Here is a 22,762-nt window from a genome sequence, read left to right on the forward strand (position 1 = left end):
AAAACAACAAAAACAAACAAACCAAGAAAACCACCAGGAGAGCGTCAGAAATTCATCCAACTGCTAATTAAAGTCTCAAGGAAAAGAGTTCCTACAAATTAGTAACAACCAGCCGCTTTTGGCCAATGAACCATGGCCAAAGCCATGTAGTATTTCTGGTAGTGTCCACAAATAAGGATGTGTAATAAGGTTCTGCAGCCCTGTTGCAGATCACTCACCACAGTCTCAAGGACCACGCTTCAGGCACCACAGATTTTAGGGACAATGGGGTGCAGGGGTTATTGGCAAGAGTTATCTAAAATGACAAAAAACTCAAGAAACTGCACCCCAAGGACGGAAGAGAGTTAAAAAAACCTGGTAAGTAGTGCAAACACAACAGAAGGCACAAAACTAATTCCAACAAGACCTTACTGGTTCTATAAATGCATTAATGAAGGCAAACAAAGTGTAGATCTATTAATCGGCAGGAGGAAGAAGAGTACGTGACAGAAGACGCCTGACTCAAAGCCTTCTTTGCTTTGTACTTAAGCACTCAAGGATGACTTTCATCGAGCACTGATCTCTTAAACCTTCCAATCTTTTTTTCAATCCATTCTTTGTTTGCTTCCCCCCTTGTTAAATGTGCTTTTCTAAAGGTTAACTGTGAGCGGATGTTTAAGGTTGAGCAACCTCAACCCAAAGTAAGGACTTGTCAGTGTGGTTGGCACAGGATGGGGGTGGGGGGGCAAAACTGCCACTGTAGCTTTGTTGAGGAACTACTAGGGAGATCATGGCTGCTTGGTGCTCACATTCATGCTACTGTTGATTAATCATTGATTTTTACAAATTTCAATGTAATGACCACAGTGGGTCATCTTTAAAGTCTTGCAAAAAGCTGACAGCAAGTCATCCACCAAAAGAACAGAAAACGCTACAAAGCGGAGCCTCCAGGAAGCCCTCATGACACTCAGAGCTGTACACGTCCACAATACAGCCTTTAAGGACAACCTTCCTGGTTCCAGCATGGGCGAAGGGCTGGGGACACACGCCAGCAGTTGGGATTTAGGGCTAAGAACCTGAAATTGAGAGGCTGCCAAGAGGCAGGGGATGACTCAGCCTTCCAGAAACAGACAGGATGAGGGGAAAAAAGGACAATACGAAAGACAACCAGACCCACACCTGAGTCACTAAGAAAGTAAAAAATATGAAACAAAAGGGAAATGGAAAGGGGGAAGGATGATCCTTCTACCAAGGATGGTTGGGAAGATGGAGAGGAGCTAGTGGGGCAAGCAGGTAACATTCCCTCCATTAACCCTTCCTTCAGGAGCCAGGACCCACCATGGGAACAGGAAGGGGGAGAAGCCAAGGATGAACAAACGTCTGAGGAATCAGTACAAAGTACATAGGCTTTGTCCTCACTACCAAGACCCAGCAAATCAGAAAAGCAACTGGTCACTGGACATGGGAGTGGCCCCTCCAAAAACCATGTGAGACAGCGGAGAGGACACTGCCCCCATGGCCCCCAGTTGCTACTGCTCACCATGCCCGTTGCAGTAATAGATCCACTTCTCCCTGTTCTGTGTGGGGGTGGTAGACTTTTTCATAATAGCTTTTTCCACAATGGCACTGGGATCTTGTCTGGGTCCCTTCTTCAGAGTCCGTGAGCTCTTTCTGACACTGCAGACAACGATAACCACCAGGACCAGCAGCAGGAAGAGGACAATCATCCATGGCAAGTGTTCATTGATGTCGAAGTGCTGGTGGACATTCTGTGGACCTCGCCGGGGGGGCCTGTATGGGACACTGGACTTCTCACCCCCCACCATCTCCAGCGACGGCTGCTTCTCCAGCGCTTGGCTGGTCTGCTTGTGCCGGTAGCTCTGCGCCTGGCCGGTGGCGAGGGTCCCACCAGCACCGTCCGTCTCGTTGGCTGAGGTTTCATTGTAGTAGTCTGCCGGCTGTGCCATGCTGCTGGACGTGCGTGGTGCTGGAGAGGGGACAAAATCAGGAACTGAAGAGTTCAGACCTGCAGAAAGAGAGGAGAGTTCAGTGCCATAGCACCAGAGACACGATACGGCATCACATCACAGTCTAAGACCTGCCTGAGCATCTGCTTGGCCAGCAGACAGAAACCCAATGCTAGGCTGCGAGAAAGGGAAGAGGTGAAGCTGAGGTTTGGCTCTGGGCACAGATGGGTACAGTTACACGGGTAGGTTCAAGGTAAAATTGACCCTTACTGGTTAAGGCTAGTGGCAGCTCACTGAAAAAAAAATTTGGAAAAAAAAAAAAAAAAAAAGAGTTACTAAAGGCACGCTGTCAATCTTGTCTGTTCCACGTTCAGTACTTCTCAGAAAACCTACAACTTTGAGGGAGTAGTTTGTTCTTTCTTAGGTTTACAAACATTTGGTTTACTCCAATTGTGGAATTTGGGCTAGAAATACACGATAATTTGGAGGCTTAGTACCTCTTTACTGGGCTTTGCTAAGGAAGCACAAACTTTTTTTTAAATCAGCACTGCAAGGGGGTGTGGATGCATCAACTACAACACAGGCTTCTGAAGAAACAGAAGCAACCAAACTTCCTCCCCTAAGAGCTACTTTCCATCTTTATTGCATTTTCTTCAACCAGCAGCTCTCAGGTCCCAGCCAGATGGTTGACCAAACCCTGGTGAGAAGAGGAAGGGTGTTGTGGCAAAAACTAGAGCTTACTTTGGAAACTTGGCTTTTGAAGATCATGTCTCATACCAGTTGAGCCAGAGAGTGGGTGTTACCATCTGTAACCTGATTTTGCCTCCGACTTGGTTATTCAAAACACTCTGACCAGGATACAAACAGGGAAAATGCTTTAACTTTTACCTAATTGTCTACAGTTGATTTCAAAGTTCAGGGAACACCCTCCTGTCCTCTCCCAATGACACACCACCGTCATATCAAGCTTTGAAACCTAACAAAGGAGAAGCACTGCAAGCCTACTGCTGTCAGCAATTCCCTACTATTGCATCTACCAACTCAGGTGTTCAGGCCACCACAAGTTGCATTTTTTTAATTAAAATGCCCCACCTGAGACACTGTAAGGAAGCTGCTTCCCGAAGAGTGCCGAGCACCAGCTCAAATGGGGTCCTACAGCATCACTGCAACCACCACAGCTAAAGCATCTCAATAAAGACTGGGATGATGTACCATTTCCAATTAAGCAAGAGAATAGGGAATTCAACCTGGTTCTCCCCACCAGTGGTAACTAATGGAAATCTTAAAAGACTGAAGAAAAAAAACAAGTTATGGGGCAGCCTAGGCTTCTGGAGGGCTATTTTGGCAACAGTTCCCATGCAAGCCGATATGCTGGCACAGTAGAGGGCGAAATGCAGCGAGGAATGCACAGGCATGAAAGCAGTGAATCCATCAGGGGAGTCTGGTGAAGCAAAGCTCCTCTCCCCTCTGGGTTTTCCTGCTGCATCCCAACTCAGGTCTGCCACAACTGCACAAAGACTTGTGCCAGCACAACACACAGACTGAACGGAAGGCTGGGGAACATGATGTCCTTCCAGCCCAAACAGCAGAAGAGCCAGGAGTCCAATCATGCCTACAGTCCCAGTGAAAATGTCGTTAAATGTGGTTTAACACAAGTGAGGGCAACGGGATGCACTCTGGAGCTGCCTTCTGGCCAAGAAGCAAAAGCACCATCCACGCTTTAGACTAGGCTGGCCTTGAACAGCCCAAAATGAACCCTGACAGAGGCAGGAACTCAACCCCATGACCAGAGCCACATCCGTGTTTCGGTGGTGAACATTACCTTTGGGAAGATGAGCAGTTGGTGGAACTTCATAGGGCTCTTCGCTCGCTTCGGTGCTTGATGAAGTCAAAGACGTGTTCGGAAGAGATGCTGGAGAACCACAGACGTTGTCACTCTCCTTCGTCCCTGGCTTGATGACCACCATGTTTTTCCCAAAGCAGTCAGTGTATGTTTTGCACTTCATCACACTAGAAGGCACATCAGAAAAGGTACCACGAGGGCACGGCTTGCACCTAACGTCTTCCGTCTCGGTTCCTTTCTTGCGGACGCCCCAGCCGACCGGGCACACGGTGTAAGGGACGCAGGTATCATTCGTCTGAAACGTACCAGACAGGCAAGTGCACTCGCGGTCAGTCAAGGCAGTACAATGAGTTTTCTCAATCATTGGCAGTTCACAGGGTTTTCTACAAGGGTGGCACCGCTCTATGCCGTTCTCATGCTTAGTAAAAGTCCCATCTGGACAAGGGCTGCACTCTCTTAAGGTACTCTTTGTACAATGTTTAGACACATAGGTTCCTGCGGGACATTTGTCGCAGATCAGCTCTTTGTTGGTGGCACGGTCAAGGTGGCGGTACTTGCCTGGGGAGAGGCTGATGGCATTCTGCTCGGAGGTCAGCTTTGACTGACCATCAGTGGTGCCAAGGAGCATGAGCAGCTGGAAGACAGATGGGAGGGAGGTATTAGTCAACAACAGCATGCAACTGGAGCCTCTCTGCCAGCAGTCCCTTGCAGGATCACAAGGGACGTCCCAGAGCTGTGGGACCACCGAGATGTTTCTACACCCAGGGGAGGGACCTCAGCAAGGTCAGAGTGGAAGAGAACCAGAGCAGGTGGCAGCACGCCCTCCGGACACATCACCAGCTACGATTATAATCCTTAAATTTGACACCACGCTTCTTGGTGAGACTAAGCATCATTTATACTGAAACCCTGCCAGGGCGGTAAATACTGCTAATTGTGTTTCAGCAGTACATGCTACCTGGTCACCCCCGGATAATTCAGACCAACTTTGCATTTCAAGGCTGAGAGGCTCCAGCGCTAGCCAGGCGCTTGCCCTGAAGTCAAAAACCACATGCAGGTGGCAGCTCTGACCTGTAAAACTTTCCTCCTCTGTATTTGTTAATCCGCACTTGTTCAAATAGTTACTTTTCTAAACCACGCAAGCCAGGATGAAATCCGGGCTAGCAGCTGTTACCGGACTGCTTCTCACCTCTCTGCCCTTCCATGACTTTTTATGACCCTGTGCAAGCGTAGGGTTTGATGTGACCGCAAGAGATGTTACACTTCGAGCCTCCAACCACACCTGAGCCCACTTTAAACCGGATGCATTAGTAACAGAAGAGAAAACCTGATGCTATTTTTAAGCTCTTTGAGGAGCTCTGCTGAAACTCAGTTCCTCATTGCATCAGATACAGGTAAAAGGTCTCCAGTTTTCAGACACTGAACTGTACCCAGCTGGGCACAGCTAGATGATGGCTACAAATCTGTTTACCTGTTTCCAACCCCAGGGCTTTAATCCCTAAATGCCTTTGGATCTCGGCTGCTCCATCCCCCAGGAGAAGCTCCAGCTACCAAGCAGGACCTCTGCTTCCTCCAGAAGACCTCTGGGTCCATGGATTTAATGTCAGTTATGCCAACGGAGATAAGACACCAAGAAAAAAGGCGTATCAAAAGAAAGGCTGACACAACCTCATACAGCATGCAAAGCAATACAAAACATTTTCAAACAGCTGCAGGCTGAGTTAGGAGGGAGAGAGAGGAACGAGCCAACGTTACCTTGAATTTCCAAAGGTGCCTTCCTAGACTGAAGGTAAAAAGACCAGAGACCCTAACGCTTTCCAACTGCACAGCCAGGCACACAAATTGCTTGGCTATGTCAAACAAGCCCTCGCCTCTTGCTCTGCTACCTATTCTGGGCTACCAGCCAACAAGAATATATTCAGAAGGGAAAAAAAAAAAAGCCTCCCAACATGACTCTGCAGAAGGCACATCGCGGCAGAGCTGCAAGCTGCGCCGCGTCATTTTTGGTGCAGTCTCTTGCTTCTCTTGCTTCCTGGAAACACACAGCACATTTCTGTTTCACCTGCTAAATAATTTACAGCTCGGGATTTGTACAAAACACTTCAATATTCCCCACCCCCCCTGAAGCAGCAATTACAGAGCAGGCAAAAGCAGGCAAGCCCACAGGAGTTGACGAGGATCCTACATGGCCAGGCTAATTACGGCACGTCAAATTAAAAAGCAGGGCTGCCCTGGCAGGCAGCAAAGGTTTACAGGATGAATTTTATTTTTCCCCTCCCCTAAGACATGATTTAACAAAGCGCTTAGCTGGCTATAAGGAAACCTGCCACCACCCTCCCGCCCCCCCCCCCCCCCCCCCCCCCCCCCCCCCAGTAATCTTCATGATGCAACCCTGAATTAGCAAACCAGATGCAGCAGGATCCAGCCTCTCGAGGTGGCGTGAGGGGTTATCACCTATGATACTCCTTCCTCCTCCCAGTGCCAGTGCCGAGCAGGACAGGGTGTTGGGAGAGGCAGGACAGGCAGAGGCTCTCCTGCCTCTCCGGGGATGAGCTGTGTGTTGCTGTCTGGGATCCTGATTCTCTCCCTCTGCATCAAGCCAGACCTCAAGAAACCCATGGACAACCCTGCTGTAAGCGCATGCCACGGATCCTCTCCCGCTCTCCCTTTTCTTCCTGTCTCCAGTATCTTTCCATCACCCATCTGGGCAACTGAAGCCAGTGGGACCTGCGCTACCGTAACAGCACCAGGTCTGGGTTTGGTGTTTCAAACACTACCTCAAGCAAAGCAGCACTGGTGCTTTTGAGTCCCTCCAGATCTTCAGTTGCACATGCACTTCCAAGCTTAGGGACAAGAGCAAGTCTCAGTGGGGGAAGGCTAAGCAGTGCTGAGCATCTGCTATTTATTCAGATTGGCACCCCTGATCCCTAAAAAAAAAATCAGCTGCTCAGGTTTTGTAGCTGGCACCACTCACATCTCTGAAGGAGAAGGCCAGGAGGAGCACAACAAAAAGAGGTGTCTGCTGGTTTGGTCCCTCATCCTCAGGACTGCCCAGCAAGCAGCACCCAAACCTAGACCTTTGGGGCTGGATACACCCAGTTTTGGTGACAAAAGCAACAGAATAATGAAGTGAGCTCTGCTTAGCTGCTGGATTTCAGTTCATTACTCCAGTACCAAAGAAAGTGTATAGGGTAAGAAAATAAAACACAGAAAAAAGGAATTGGTGCAAGAAAACACTGAAGAGCAGATCTGGTTCTGAGCAGTTGCAGTGCTACTCCCTATACTCGGTGCAGGAGCAGCTCTCGACACTGAAGCCAAAAAAGGTTAAGTGGGACAGGGCAGCCACAATCCCAAAGAGCATCCCCAACTCTGCATCAATGCCCCACGCTGCACAGGCAAAGGCACTTCCCAGCCACCTCCCCCCATTCCAACACGTGGAGATTTTATGGTACAAAATAAATATGGATCAGGCCGGGAAACACTCATTTTCACCTCTGCACGTCAGGGAAACAGTTCAGACAAGGGGACCTTTGCGCTCAGCTAAAAACAAACCCTTGAGCCAGCAGCACCCTGCAGCTGATGTGAGCATGAGCCACCCTGCCACCACCCAGTTTGATGACTCCATCTCAATGGTCACATCTATGCCATGCCTCCATCATTCTCTTAAGGAGCTGCGTGCTGCAGGAGAGACCCGGTGAGCAATGTGCACAGTAAATAGCTTTTAGGAGGCCACAAGCTTCCCGTGCACATGCATGGGGGATGTGACTAGGAATACAGTGGCTCATTTGGGACCCAAACCCACTCGGTGGCCCGGTGAGTCAAAACGCCAGCAGAAAGTTGGTGGATCAACAGGCATTTGTGTCCTGAAACGGGGTGACACCTCAGGACAGTCATAATCTCGGGTTGGGTACAGTGCTGCCCTGCTGCCAGCCCAGTAGAGAAGAGCAGGAGCAGAACGCTGCGAGTGAGCAGGGCCCGACAGTGCTAAATTGATACTCTGGGAGCCATTTCCATGCAAAACCAGCAGAATTTGGTAGAAATGGCAGCTGGCTCCATGGCAATGCCTTGGCACGGGTCAGTGACGAGCTGCCCAGCCCATCACCCTTCCTGAAGGTCAGCTGCACCCTCCACCAACCAGCACCAGGAAGTTGCTTCCAACATTGAAGAAAAAAAAAAAAATGAAACAAACTCAAAAAGACAAACAGACTGGTCTGGAAGTTTTATGGTAACTCTGCAGACAGGAGCCCATCTCCTGCCCCGCTCACTGTAAAATGAATCAAGCAGAAAAAAGTTGCCTGTGAGGAGAGTACCAAAGAGTAAAGCAAGTTTCTGCTTCTTGCAACGTGACCAGCTATTGCAGCTGGTTTGGGGTTTGTGAAGCTGAGTCTGGGGCTTAGCCAGCTCAGCAGTCCCTTTGCTATGTCTTGAGAGCGAAACACAGGCAGCTGAGTGTGCCAAAACAGCAGCACCAGCACACCTGGTCCCCATGAAGGAAAACCCAGCAGCTATTCCTGCAGCCAGCATGGACCCGAGCTTGCAAGCGTCTGCGGCATCCCCGGTTTTGCTCCAAGCAGATGAAATCCCCCAAGCTCCCAAAAGCCCTGAGTCAAAGCAAGGTGACATCACACCACTTCGAGGTGAGGGCATTGGGGGAGACGTTGGAACCTACCTTGCAGCAGCTGGTGGCTGCCTGAAGCCCCCACCAAGCAAGGGAACACAAGACCAACACCATCTTTACACAACTGCTACAGAGCCACTATCGCTCAAAAACCAAGTGGGCTGGGCAGCTTTGGGTTTGCTGCAGTAAGAGACCCACCAGCTACTGATTTGAACCTACTTGCATCGGCCTGGAAAAACATTAACTCCTTGTGGGGCCAAAGGGAGTTACCCACAATTTTGAAGATAAGATGTCGGATGAAGAAACCCTGGCTGGTGGCCAAGGGAGCATCCTGCCGGCTCACGAGCAAACGGGAATTCTGCCTTACAGCTCATTTGCTCGTATGACCAGCACACACAGAGGTTAGAATACATGCGTGCAGAAGCAATACGCACCCGCCTGCAGTCCCAGCTTCATTTTGCAAAACTGCTGTTGCATTTCCCTCCACCTTCACAACGCCCTTCCTGCCCCCTCTTCACTCTATACCCACCGTTCCCCACTAACCTCCAGGATCCCAGCTGGAGCTGCATATCTCAAACTCCCCATCAGCATCTCATCTTCCAGATGTGCTGCAGCACTCTCCTCTCCCAGCGGGAAACATGGGAAAACTTGGGAGCACCCAGCCAGCACCGTGCATGCACCCCAGCTGCTCCACCTCTGTGCAGTTACCCTTCGCCTTCAAAGCTACGAGGCTGTTACCCCGGCTAATGCTCTCCTGGCTTGAGATTGTTGTTGTTTACTCTGATTCCTGTCGAGCCAGCACCAGCTTGCTAAGATCCACCTTGACTTCAAGAGCAAGTGCACTCCTTGGTTACACAACCCAGCCGCAGCAGCTGCGGCGTGTGCCTGACACACCGAATTACCGTCTCTCCCCCCGCCAAAAAGCCGGGATGGTGCCCTGAAGCGCAGGCTGGGAAGGGCCCTACCTGGGAAGGGAAACCTGGAGGTGAACCCACCGGAAAATATTTCTGTGTTAACTCCGGGCGGCTGCCTGCAATTAGCGGCGCTGAGTTTTTGCTGCCTGCCCAAAGGGTGGCAAGGAAAGCGGCTGGGGGGGACGGAGGGAGGGATGGAGGGGACGGACCACAGCCCGGTGCTGGGCACGGGGCAAGGCACCCCTCAGCCCTCGGGGTGCGGCGCAGCCCTGGACGAAGGCTCCGGGGAGGATGCCGCCCCCAGCCCGCCCGCAGGAAAAGGGGGATGGCGAGGATAGCGCGGGGGCTGCAGCCCCCAGCCGGTGCCCGCCGTCAGGGCAGGGGCGGGCAGCACCGCGGCGGGGGGACAGCGCGACACCCAGACGCACGCGGACACCCTCCCTCCCCCCCCCCGGGGCGGGCGGCAGCCCCGCACTGCACCGCGCCCCGCGGACCCTGCGCGGGCGCTGCCCCCCCGCACACACTCACCGTGAGGAAGCCGGCGGAGGTGGCGGCGCTCCGGCACACCGCGGCAGCCCCCATGGTGGCGGCCGGGGCCGGGGCAGCGGGCGAGGCGCTGCCCGTCCAGCCGCGCTGCCTCAGGCGGCGGGGCGGGGGGCCGGCGGCGGCCGGCGGGGGCAGGCGCCCATGGCGGCGGGCCGGGGCGGGGGGCCGGGCGGGGCGGGGGGGCCCTGCCGCCCGCCGCGCTCCCACCTGCCTGCGGGGCCGCCGGCTGCGCACTGCCGCGGCGGGGCGGCGCGCACGTGGGGCGGCGCGGCGGGGCGGGGCGGGGCGGGGCCGCCCTTTGTGGCGTCACCCGGCCGCGCAAGCCGGCGCGCAAGGGCGCCCCCCCGCGCAGCGCGGCCCCCCCCTCCCCGCGCAGCCCAACGCCCCCCCCCCTCCCCCGCGCTGCCCGGTCCCCCTCCCCCGCACAGCCCGGCAGCTCCGGCGCCGCGGCGCGTCCCCGCGTCCCCCCCATCGGCTGCGCATCTCTCCGCGCCCGCGCAGCCCCCGCCCGCTTCCTCCATCAGCGCTACCGCGGCGCCCTGTGGCTTCGCGCCGGTGACCCGCCGTCCCCGAGGCGTGCGAAGCCCGCGGGGGCTCCACCGCAGCGAGCTGGCAGCCCGGCCATCCCAAAGCCATCCTTGCGCCCAGCACCCACGCGTTGGGCGTGTGGGCAGCGGGGCCCTGCGCGGTGTCACTGCCCGTGCTGCCGGGCCTTCCACCCAGGGGTGACCCTCTCCCGCCCGCCTGGCACCCTAGGGACCGAAGGGAGAAGGAAACGGTTTGGCTCCAGCTGCGCCCCGGGTTGCTTTAGCATCTCCCTCCACCACGCTCCCTATGAACGGAGCTAGAGCGGTTTCTCTTCCCCGCAGGAGTCTGGCTTGGCTGGAGCTCGGCCATCCCAGGGCTGTGAGCATGCAGGAACTGCAGGGCGGTGAGTGTTGCACACCATCAAATTGTGGGGTGGGATCTTCATGTTATTCTTTTTCTTCTCCAACATCAGACTAGATAGAAGGATGAAATTTTTTACAGTGAGGGTGGTGAGACACTGGGATGGGTTGCCCAGAGAAGCTGTGCGTGCCCCATCCCTGAAAACATTCAAGGTCAAGTTCCACGGGGCTTTCAGCAACCTGATCTGGTTGAAGATGTCCCTGCCCATGGCAGGGGGTTTGGACTAGATGGCCTTTAAAGGTCCCCTCCAACCCAAACCATTCTATGATTCTATGAATGTGTAGGACATGTAGGATACGTGATGGAGGAATGGACAGGGAGCAGACACCTCCCTCCATGAGCCAGGATTAGCTGGAAGCTGAGGGTGGCCACAGCACAGGCAGTGCCCTCACAGACCACCCTGCAGCATCTGAGGAGGGTGGGCTGAGCAGGGTGCTGGTCACAGTGCCCATTGATGGCCATGGCAAGTGATGGAAACAGGTCCAAGTCTCTCCAGGGAGGCAGGAGGGACAGGAGATGGGGCCAGAGACAGGCCTGGAAAGGCTGAAACGTAAGTCCAAGGCAGGAACAGAGATGAGGCTTCAGGGTGGATCCAAGGTCCGTCTAAGGAGCCCAGGGCCTGCAGGGGTGGGGGAGGCCCTGCTGAGGCTGATCAGGGCCTTCAGGGTTTGTAAGTGCACCAAATCAAGGCAGTATGTGATTCCCCACATTGCCGGTTGTCTATTGAGGAAAACATTCAAACATCTGATTTCCAGAGCCAGCAGAAAACCTATTGACCAATAGTCACCTTATAGAGGCATCCGAAGGGAGATGAAACAAGGGAAGGTTTCAGTGCCACACCAAAGTGGACACCACAGAACCCCTGTGAATGACAGAAAATCCCCCCAAAAAAGGAAGAAAGGAAAAAAAAAAAGAAGGAAAAAAAAAAAAAGGGTGTTCTTACTCTACAGAGTGTGGGTTTCATCCAGACCCTTCTGAAGCCCACAGGAAGACTCCTCCTGATTTCAGGGAGGTTTGAGTGTGGCTAGAAGGCTCCTCTCCCAGCCAAGATGGACTTTTTCTCCCCATACATTCTCGATACCTAATCCTGGAAGGGAGCAACAACCCTCGGGAGCCTGGGAATGATCCTGGAGAAAAGCTTCCTCCCAGAGCCGGGGTCGCAGTTGCAGGATTGCTGTTCCCAGGAGGGGATTAAGACAGACCGTGTCATGTGTGCGGGGAGAGGACCTGAGGACCTTCCTCCACAGCTGGCCGTGCTGCTGTGCAAGCGCTGCAGAGCCCTGCTTTGGGCTTTGCCTTCCCCTGGGGCCACCGGACCTGGGAACAACGCGCTCTTCCCAGCAGGTCAAGGAAGGGGAGCCTCATCCCAAAGACAGATCACGATGCAAAGCAAGACCCAGCAAGGCTGCCCAGAAGGCAACCCGGGATGCCCATTGCTGCTTTTAATTCAAAATACATTGGGCAAATAATAAGCATTAACACAACTGGGTTAACACCAGACTTGTGGATGGAGGAGAGGATTTTCACTTGAAAAACGTGCAGCTTTCTGATGGAATATGGGACAAATTTTGCTCTGCAAGTGTAGAGCTAATGGGGCTGGTTGTGTCTGGCCTAGACGAGGGATTGAAATGCCCTGGCAGCACCAAGCCACGATGGATCCATCAGCAGTGTGAAAGGCAGAGTTCAAATTGTATTAGGGAAAAGCAGAAAAATAATCATCTGGAGGACGGAGTGACTCAGGGGATTGGCAATAAGATGGATCATGTTGCTGCTGTGGAATAGATTCCAATTAGTTACATCCGCTTTTAATTATTATTATTTATACAGAACCTAAAGGCAGTCCACAGATTACCCAAAAATGCGTGGGCTGATCTGTAAATCCCCCATCGCTCCCCCCCTTTGCAGTCCTTGTAATGACAAACACCAGTCACGCTGCCCAGGCTGGTTCATACTGGCTGTGACATACGTTGCTTATTAGCATCCAACTTGCTGCATCTCCACTTTTCTCGCTCTTTGGAAGGAAAATAGGGAAGTGGGTGATTGAGGTCGGCATTTCATGTTGTGTTTTTGGTGGCAGCAGCAGCTCAAGAAGTTCCTCCTCGCCTCCCTGTATTCAGTTCCTTTTTTGCCCTTGTGCCACCCCATGAGTCATGCAAATACAAGCCCATGGGATCAGCCAGGTCGGTGATTTGCTAACTGTCAAAAAAAAAAAAGGAGGGTATTTTTAATCAGAGTTGGTGAACCTCATTGCTCATGTTGACTGGACACCCCTGGGTATTTGCTAAGGTGGTGGCAGCAGTCTGAGGGAGCGATGGAAGGACATCCACTGACCTGGTTTGCCACCAGAAACCATCTTCTCTTTAACAGCAAGCTGTCCTCTCTTGCAAGGAAAAGCCAGTAGTCCTGCTTAGTCATCTGGAGCAGTTTAAAGCATGTTCACGGAATGGGAGGAATTGTTTCGCCAAAGAAGTTTTTTGAGAAATGTTAAAGAACATGCTACAGAACCATCACTTGCTTCACCCTGTAGAAACCAGAAGCATTCTTGGAAGTGATTCCCCATTACTTATTTGCAATCAAAGAGGTCAGGCTAATGGGGCAGATGTGATTTACTTTTGGACTTTCTCATTGTCTGTACATGGACCGTTGCTTCCACATCTCCATAGACACAGAACGTTTCTGTGTTCTGTTGCTCTTTGGGAAAGTAGCCACTGCATGGGAAACTTTGCAGCTCCGATTCATATAGAAACCACAGTTGTCACTTGCATTAACGTAAATTGGGAAGTTAAGCCAACAAAGTTTGGGTGAGAGTTCTCGCCTTTCTGGCCCTCCTTATGATCTCCAGGAAATCGGGAAGGGAAGTGTCTACTGAGAGCAGATGTTCCCATGTACATATATATATATATACACACAACACATAAATACATAAATACAGTGGCTTCTAGCAGGTTCCATGGCAAATGCAGGATTGCCTGCAGGAAGTTCTTTCAGGTGGTTGGGGTGAGATGAGAAAAGGTTGGTTTTCCAGCATGAGATGGCAACTGATAAAGATCTTGAGCATGTCCTCCAGAGCAGCAGACAGAGCAGCTCTGCCATGGCCATTTGTCCGGACTGGGACAGAGTCCACGTCTTCTGTCTCCTATTAGATGAGCTTTTCTCACTTTACACTGTGGGAAAACAAAGTCATGTTCTCCACTACAGAGCTAAGATGAGTCTGGGTGTCCCTACAGAGAATCCAGTTCCTGCCTTAAACTTTTTAGCAGCAGCAAGTTGCTTTTCTGTATTATTTTGATTCCACTGACTGAGAAGCATCTTGAAGGAGAGAAATTTCCTTAATGCAGGTGTATTATCGCTGATGGGTTTCCTGTCTGGGTGCCCCTGTGGGGTGTCAGCGCAAGGAGCTGGGGAGCCAGGAGGGGGTGGCAGCAGGGAAATTAAATGCAGCACTGTTGGATGCAGGTTTAGTCACCGTCGCTCCTGAGCTGATCTCTTTTCTGGAAAAGGCTGATGCACAGCTGAAAAGCCCGTTTTCCCAGAGGACTTTCAGGAAGGAGAAGCTCAGCAGCTATGGCAAGGCTAAGCACATAAACATGGCTTTAACCCTGCACCCAGGGTACCGGCTGGGATATAACCAGCAGGTAAGGTGGGGGAGGTGAGGTTGCACAGCTGGTGCTACATCCTTGCCCCTGGTGAGAAAGGGGAGAGGGGCACATCAGGCTGGCATGTCAAATCCTTTACAGGTCAGACTCACTGTGAAGAAGTTTCCTTTCTGCTCCCAGAGCAGTACAGTCATGCAAGTGCTGTAAAGAAGAAATCTCTGTCTGAAAGCCATGGCTGCCTGCGCTCCGAGTTCAGTGCGGGTGCAGCAAACCCAGCAGTCACGTCTGCACCTTTCAGAGGAAAAATAATGAACGTATGTAAAGTTAATGCACCTTTTGGGGGGAGATAACCCTTTGATTATATGGAATCTTTTGCAGGAGGTCCTTCGGCTCAGCTGGGGAGCAACACCCAGATTTTGCAGCCTGGAGGCTAATCTCAACCTCACCAAACCCACTATGACTCTGGGCACATCATATAGTGCCCTCATTCACCTTCCTCCTTCCTCTCTGGTGCAAGGTGCAAGTGCTCTGGGGCTGAGGCATGCACCGTGCCTAACAAAGCCAAGCCTTGCTCCTAGCTGGGGCATCTCGATGGTTGTGAAGTTGGAAATGAAAAATCATGAATATAATTTTTATGCATGTATCTGAAAGTTTTGCAGTGCCCCTAAGCTTACACTGGAGAAATCAAAGTAGCGAATCAAGCAGTATAGGCATGATCAGAGAGTTGGCAGCAAAGCCAAGAGCTTCACACTAAGCAGAAGACCATGCGTTCACCCGTGCCTTTGAGCCCAGCACTGCCTGAGTGGGACAGGGATGTGGCAAGGTGGTTTGCAGAGCTTTCAGAGAGTGCTGCAAAACTCAGTATGAGTTTCCCAAAGCCCATTTCTTTCCTGGGAGGGTTGTGTGCTCTTGTAGGTTCAACATTGCAAAAAGACACCAATCCACCCTGCAAATCCATGATTCATGTCAACTGGGGATGCAAGATCCCTCTTGTGTCAGATTACCCAGCACACGTGATGCTGCCGGCTTAATGCCACGTGTCACCTGCAGAAGGACCGTCAGAGTGGCAGGGGCAGCTACTGCCTAATCCATCCCAAATCCCCCTGGTACGGAGATGAACCACCAAATAACTCTCACCACCTCTAACCCAGCAGGCTTCATTTCGCTCGACTCAGCACAGCACACTTTGCTCAAGCAAGAGCTTAAAGCCAGCTGTACAGCCCTGGGGTCTTATTTGGACCCCCAGGAGAATGTCACTTCCTCAATGACCTTGCTCAGGCACCCCAGCTGCACCCAGCGGGGCAGACCTCATTGCTGAGTGATCACGGATAATCTTGGTTACAGCTTAAGGTCTCCTCCCACCCCTCTGATGTATAGGGGACCCCATGGCTCCGTTGTCCCAGGGCAGAGGGCATGCAGGGCTGTCCACTGCCGGCCCTGCACTGTACGTCATATTTGATGCATTTGTGCAGGATAAGGAGTTGTCCAGGGCAGTCATTAAGGGTGATTCCAAAGAGATGCAGAAAGTGTCTGGACCAGGCAATGCACGTAAACCTCAACGTCCTTTAAGGGGGACAAGGACTCCATCCACGTGGGTTACTGCCACGCAGGAATGAGATCCCAGAGTCTTTCTGAGGCTCCCCTGGATATCAGGTCGCAGTACAGCAGCAGGTGATGGAGGCAAACAGCCTTCCCTGAACCTGTGAGGATGGCGATGGGTATGGAGGAGCCCCTGGCTGGCGAGGACTCAGCAGGTGCTGCAGCGTGGGGGACATGAGGCTGAAGTCACGGATGATGCAGAAAAAGCCAACAGGGAAATTAGTAACCCATCACAGCATACATAGGTGATGGAGCCTGGGAACATGCCAGGCCTCTGAATCACCAGGATTTGTGCAACCTCAGTCCTGGCGGCGCTGGGTGTTCCCTGCCGTATTGGCGGAGTGCTGCGAGGCAGCCTTTTCCCTGGAGCGGTCAGTGGTAGAAGGCAGGCACGGAGCAGCCTGCCGTGGCTGTAGGCAGCTGCCTGGGGTGGCTGGATGTCCTCAGCACCGTGGGGAGCAGGGCAAAGTGGCCTGGAGGTAGCCAGGTGTTCACATCTTTCATGGGCTCCTGCAGCCCAGCACTTTTTAAAAGCCTCACCCAAGTCTGGCTGATTTAAATCACTTCAGGCTATTTAGTGATCACGTAAGCAGATGTAGCTTAAAGACTAATTTATAGACTTAACATTAATTGGAGCAATTTGGTGGGCTCTATAAGGAGCTGGTTGTGCCATGACAAGCTTTCAATGGAGACAAAGACGGGGGGTGGGGGGGGGGTGGGGGGTGGGGAGAGCCAAGACCTCCAGCACAAGGGAGCTCAAGCCTTGCATTAAGTAACAGTTTAGGAGGCAAGAAGAGCCTGCAGGAAACTCCCTGCAGTCTGGCACTCTCCTGCCTTCACACACATTTTTGCTGCATGCAAATCCTCCGCCAGGAAATTTAGAATTAGAACAGGTGCTAAATTACTGTGGAAGAGAGCATCCTTAGCGCAGATGATTGCTGGAGAGAGTAATGCCCCTTCTCAGGGTTTGGTGTGTAAAGCAGCACAGAGATCACAGGCCAGCTCACGTGAAGGACACATCCCTCCCATCTCACCAGCCTCCAGGTCCTTCCTAGAGACCAGGCATCCCTTGGCAGCTTTTCAGATCCTCTCCTGTGATGGTTTCTGGTCCTGTTTGCCACCACAGTTTTACTTAGGCTGGATAAGAGGGAGAAGGGAGGGTAAGTCCCACTCCCTGAGCTGAAATCACCTCCACCCTCAGCTTAAACACGTTGACTTGAACTGACCTGAGAGTTTGCTGTGGCCAAACACAGAGGCCTCATTCCTGCCCTTTCCCCCACAGCTCCAGGCCACGAGGTCCTCTCCTCCCTTCTGTCTTAGCCCTCAGACTGGCCGATTCAGCGCTGATTTAGCAGAAACCTGTTTCCTTTTCTTGTTCGGTTATTTTTGTGCCAGATGGGTAGTTTGGGTGTGTGGAGGCTGTGCAAGACCAAAGCTGATGCAAGGGAGAGCGACAGGGAGTGTGTGGAGGATGGTTCCAGGCAGCCTGTGGGTGATGGATGCTCACTGTGGATACAAATGCTGCATCAGAACCATTTCCCAGGTCATACAGGATCAGAGGAGAAGCAGAGATGGTCATTTGGGGCTACAATGATAACTGGGGTGAAAGACCTGAGACTGGGGGAACTGGGCAAAGATGTTGGCAGGTTGCTGGGACAGTCCGAACAGCAGCTGGGGAATGATCACCATGGCACGGTGATGACTGGGAGGTGTTGCAGGAGCCCTGGGGTGCAACCAGGCCTTGCTTGTAGCTTACCTCTCCCTGAGGTCTGCCCTTTCACTGTGGGGCACTTGCTGGTCAAGTAGCAGCGGGATGATGGGATGCCCAGTGCTATGGAATGCTATAGGCATGCTATGGAATAAGCCTTGTTAGAGGTAGCACAGGGTTGGACGTAATAGCCACCATGTTCCTGCTCTGAGCCCAGTTCTTTCCATTTCACCTCTGGGAACCTCCTCTTCAAGCTCTGAAGTATCTATGGAGCAAGTTGTCCTTGAAAATGAGCCAGGGCATAGCCCTAAAAGCTCTAGATGCTGACTTGTCTAGGGGTAATGCTGTAATAAATGCAATCTCTCTGGCAGCAACAAAAGAGCAATTAAGGAACCCTTTATTTCTAAGGGCCCTTAAAAACACATCAGGTTTCCAGCCAGAAAGCTGGAAAAATGTAATCAAACCAGCCCGGGTATTCAAGGGACCATCCTGCCCTGCAAGCCCTTCCCCACAATTCTGCCTCTGCTCTCCTTCCCCCACTGCCCTGCCTCAGCCATCCTTCCCTGCCTTCTCTTCCCAGCCATCCAGCCCCACTTGCGAACAAAGAATCTTAACAAAACAGAACTTCACTGAAAGGAAGAGAGACAAGGGAAACAGGAAAGCAGATAATATAACAATAAACAACCACCCCATCCAACGTACACAGAGAAATGTTCAACTCTCTTTTCTTCCTCTTTGCTTTTCCGGGGCCTCGTAGGAAAGCTGGCTTCTGCCTCTGTCCCACAACCCCCCACTGTGTGCAGTTCACTGCTCTCAAGCCTCAGGCTATGCATTTCTCCCAGGCAGCAGATATCCACCCACCCATCCATCCATCTCCGTTAGCCACTACTCATCCTTATCTATTCAGGGATGCCCTTAGCAGGAGCCCCATATTTTCCACTCTCAGAAGGCAGCTTACTAAAGTCAAAACCCAAGGGCAGCCCATTTCTTATGCACAGCTTCTGATTGTGGTTGTGTTGAGCTAAGTTTTCAAGGTCGTAGAGTGAGGGGAACTTGACCCAGGAACAGAAGAGCTTGTGGACCTCCAGTTTCTATTGCCAAGTTCACCTTCACAGAATCACAGAACGGTTGGGGTTGGAAGGGACCTCTGAAGATCATCTAGTCCAGCCCCCTGCTAAAGCAGGATCACAAAGACCAGGTTGCACAGAGTGGCATCCAGGCAGGTTTTGAATGTCTCCAGAGGAGACTCCACAGCTTCTCTGGCCAACCTGTTCCAGAGCTCTGTCACCCTCAGAGGAAAGAAGTTCTTCCTCACATTCAGGTGGAGCTGCCTGTGCTGCAGTCTGTGCCCGTTGCCCCTTGTCCTGTCACTGGGCACCACTGACAAGAGCCTGGAGACATCCTCTTGGCACTCACCCTTAAGGTATTTGTAGACATTGAGAAGGTCCTCTCTCAGTCTTCTCCAGGCTAAACATACCCAGCTCTGTAAGCCTTTCCTCATCAGGGAGATGCTCCAGTCCCCTCATCATCTCTGCAGCCCTCCACTGGACCCTCTCCAGTAGTTCCCTCTCTCTCCTGAATCAGGGAGCCCAGCACTGGACCCAGTACTCCAGACCCAGCCTCACCAGGGCAGAGCAGAGGGGGAGGACATCTTCCCTCGACCTGCTGGCCACGCTCCTCCTCATGACCCCCACGATCCCATTGGCCTTGCTGGCCACCAGGGCACACTGCTGGCCCATGGGCAACTTGCTGCCCACCAGCACTCCCAGGTCCTTCCCTGCAGAGCTGCCCCCCAGCAGGTCAGCCCCAGGCTGTGCTGGTGCGTGGGGCTGTCCCTCCCCAGGGGCAGGACCCTGCACGTGCCTTTGCTGAACCCCATGAGGTCCCTCCCCACCAGCTCTCCAGCCTGCCCAGGTCTGGCTGAAGGGCAGCGCAGCCTCTGGGGAATCAGCCGCTGCTCCCAGGCTGGTATCACCAGCGACCTTGCTGAGGGCACCCTCTGTCCCTCCGTCCCGGGCACTGATGGATAAGTTGAACAGGACCCGACCCATCACTGACCCCCGGGGAGCCCCGCTGGCTACCGGCCTCCAGCCAGCCTGTGCCGCTGGTCATAGCCCGCTGAGCTCTGCCATCAGCCAGTGCCCACCCATCTACTTTGCGTGCAAGCAGGAGAGGAAGAGGAGAAACTCGGAGCAGGAGCACGGGGAGATGTGCCTGATCAGTGACATGGTGCCAGGCAAGGGACAAGCTGTTCCCCTGCTCGTTATTGCTACCAGATGAGTGGGGGACTTTTATGATTTCTGGTTTTGGATAATCAAATGCTGATTGCAACAGAAGAAGGAGGGCTGCAGTCCTCATCCCTCCTGCACCCTGTGCTAGCAGGGAGGGGTAGCAGGCACAGCCCCCTGCCCTCTCCCACACAACTTTGTTCCTAAGGTGACGTGCAGCATCCCGGACGTGACTGTGGGTCCCACCCCCTGCGACGCCCTGCTCCATCTGGGGTTATTGTGTGATGCCCAGAACAATATGTTGTGGTTAGGGATGCCTGGGAGAGTGCCGGGAGGCTCCCCGCTCCCCCTCTCTCTGCTAGTGCTGGGGGGGAGGCAGCTTTTGGCCATCTGGTAGCTGTGGGTTTGGTGGAGGTCCCACAGCAAGGGAGAAGAAGCAGTCACCAGTCCTGTTCCTAGACAGGAGGGCCAGTGTTTGACAGTGACTCAGCCACAGATGCACTGTGTGTCTTGGGCACGGGAGGCCCTTGGGCACTGTAGGATCACAGGACAGTTCATGTGGGAAGGGACTGCAGGAGGTCTGCAGCTCAACGTCCTGCTCACGTGGGCCAGCTCTGGGGTCAGGCCAGGTTACTCAGGGCTTTACTCAGTCAAGTCTTGCAAACCTCCGAGGTTGGAGGCAGCACAGCCTCTCTGGGGATCCTGCATCAGTGCTGAACTGTCCTTGTAGTGGGAACATTTTTTCCTCATATCCAGTCTGAACCCCCCTTCTTTCAGCTTATTGCCTGTGGCTGTTGTCCTCCCGTCATGTGCCACTGTGTAGACCCTGCCTTCATCATCTTCATACCCTCTTTGCAGGTCACTGTTAGATCCCCACCAAAGCTCTCTCTTCTCTAGCCCTGCACCCCCAGCCTCCCCTCCCAGGCCATGTGCTCCAGTGCCTTGACCGTCTTGGTGGCCCTTCACTGGACTCACTCCCCTGTGTCCCTGTCTCTTTTCTACTGGGGGCCGAAAATTGGATGCAGTAGCCACATGTGGTGTCAGCAGGGCTGAGCAGAGGGGCAGGATCCCTTCCCTCGACCTGCTGGCGACACTCTGTCTAATGCAGCCCAAGGGGCTGTTGGCCTTCTTTGCCACGATGGCACACTGCTGGCTCATTATCAACCTGGCGTCCACCAAGACCCCCAGGTCCTTTCCTGCAGAGCTGTTCCCCTGCCAGTCAGCTCCAGCCTGTTGTACATGGGGGCTATTCCTTCCCAGGTGCTGCACCTGGTATTTGTCCTTTGGTGAAGTTCATAGATATCCTTGAAATAGCAAGTCAAAGAGAGTGACCAGCCAGCTGGTGTGTTGTGGGCTTGCTGTAGTCGCATGGATTTTTGCTTTGAAAAGATCTAGAAAGTCCCTTGCAGGACTTCCCTGCCTACGTCTTAGGGGCAGCTGCTTATTTGGGATGCTGTGATGGCTGGAAGCTCAGGCAGTGATGCAACGTAGGCTGGTGAAATAACCAAGAAAAGCAGAACTGTGTCCCACCAGAAAACCTTCTGCACCACCCAGTGCCAAGGGGAGGACTTGTGGGAGCTCTGGGAGACATCAGATAGGACTTTTCCTGCCAGTGCTACATTGCAAAGGCCTCAGGAGTTAGGGGCTTCTGTGTTCTCCAGTGGCCATACTACTGTCAGGAGGGAATGGAAACTGTCCTTTCAGGTTTGGGAGTCCATTTGGCTGCCTGGGTGAGATATTCCTCAACACACATCTTGCTTGTGCAGCCATTTTGAGGAGATGGGGGGCACACGCTTGTGTGCGGCAAGGAGCTGGGCTTTGGGTGGTCTGGCCTTTGTCCTTGCTTGCTGTTGATTCCCCTTGTTACGCAGGTCCCCCCAGGCTGGGCTGGCCCTCAGGGCCGGTTTGATGTGGAGTATGTTTGGCCCAGGAGCTGTTCGTCATCTTTCTTTGCCTTGTACGAGTCATTTGGCCAACAAATGTCTTAGGAGTTGGTCATCACGTTGGGTAGAGGCAAGGCAGAATAACGTTCTCCACTAATTACCCAAGGAGCGACGGTATCTTTAAAGGCCGTATGGAGACATGTAGGAAGGTACCGTTTCTTTTCTGTGAAGACAAAGACCCCCTTGGCTCCTTTGACAAGGAGCTCCCATTCTTCCCCAGCTTACCACAGCAGCAGTGCAGTGTCTCACCCTCGCCATAGGAAGGTCCCTTCCCCAGACCAGAGTATTTATTCCCAGGACTTCCCCGCCCCGGGCTGCTCATTCATCTCTGGCAGACAGAACGGAGCCTGTCAGAAGAGCAGATGCAGAGCAGGCAGAGCTCCCCATGAGATCCTTCACCACCAGAGATGATAAACAGATGGGGAAATCTGCTGGGAAATGTATTGACGTAAGAAGTAGGTGAGAGGCTGGAGCATTGTCCCTGGGGAGGTGGAAACATGCTGAGAAAGCTGGACGCAGAGACCAATGCACAATGGCTCTTTGATTCCCCCAGACAGAGAGCTGCTAATGGACCATTTCCTCTCCCAGCCCTCCCTGCGGGTCCAAGATGTCTTGCCCTTGTGTTATCTCTCACCCTGACTTCTCTCAGGGATTTCCTCTGCCCCTCTTCAGCAAGCTGCTGGGTTCCAGTCATCCCAGGCTAGCGTCCCTCGTAGCATCCCTCTGTCACCAGAGCTGCTGGGGCCGGAGGCATTGCTCTGCAGAGGGTAACGTACCACTGCGACACGTGTGTATGGAGCTTAGCCCTACGGACGAGCCTCAGCCTTCCCACCCGGAGGGAAAGGTGGGCTCAGACCACCAGGACCTCAGGCT

The 22,762-nt window shown here is 53.0% G+C and overlaps 1 protein-coding gene and 1 long non-coding RNA gene across 6 annotated transcripts in view; one reads left to right on the forward strand and one right to left on the reverse strand.

Annotated features, from left to right (window-relative positions):
• The window catches only part of TNFRSF21 (TNF receptor superfamily member 21), a 35,055-nt gene extending 25,002 nt beyond the window's left edge, over positions 1-10,053 (reverse strand). For 2 of the 4 annotated variants that reach the window (XM_080389241.1, XM_080389239.1), the window contains exons 1-3: positions 9,850-10,053; positions 3,769-4,423; positions 1,520-2,005 (exon numbers count right to left, since the gene is read on the reverse strand). In XM_080389241.1, the coding sequence (XP_080245367.1) occupies positions 1,520-2,005; positions 3,769-4,423; positions 9,850-9,903 (1,195 nt within the window). In that variant the 5' untranslated portion in view covers positions 9,904-10,053. Of the gene's footprint in view, positions 1-1,519; positions 2,006-3,768; positions 4,424-5,260; positions 5,348-8,950; positions 9,014-9,849 lie in introns of those variants that run through there. The other 2 variants (XM_080389240.1, XM_080389242.1) reach the window with 2 other exon arrangements.
• Positions 10,054-10,224: 171 nt separating this feature from the next.
• LOC308064596 lies at positions 10,225-22,297 on the forward strand. 2 transcript variants are annotated; one of them, XR_013928450.1, is made up of 2 exons: positions 10,225-10,798; positions 11,571-22,297. It is a non-coding gene; the product is annotated as an uncharacterized lncRNA (long non-coding RNA). The 2 variants fall into 2 exon arrangements; XR_013928451.1 differs by having other exon boundaries at positions 14,272-22,297.
• The last annotated feature ends 465 nt before the right edge of the window (positions 22,298-22,762 follow it).

This window comes from Falco punctatus (assembly GCF_963210335.1).
Source record: "Falco punctatus genome assembly, chromosome: 5".
In the NCBI taxonomy this organism is placed as follows: domain Eukaryota; kingdom Metazoa; phylum Chordata; class Aves; order Falconiformes; family Falconidae; genus Falco; species Falco punctatus.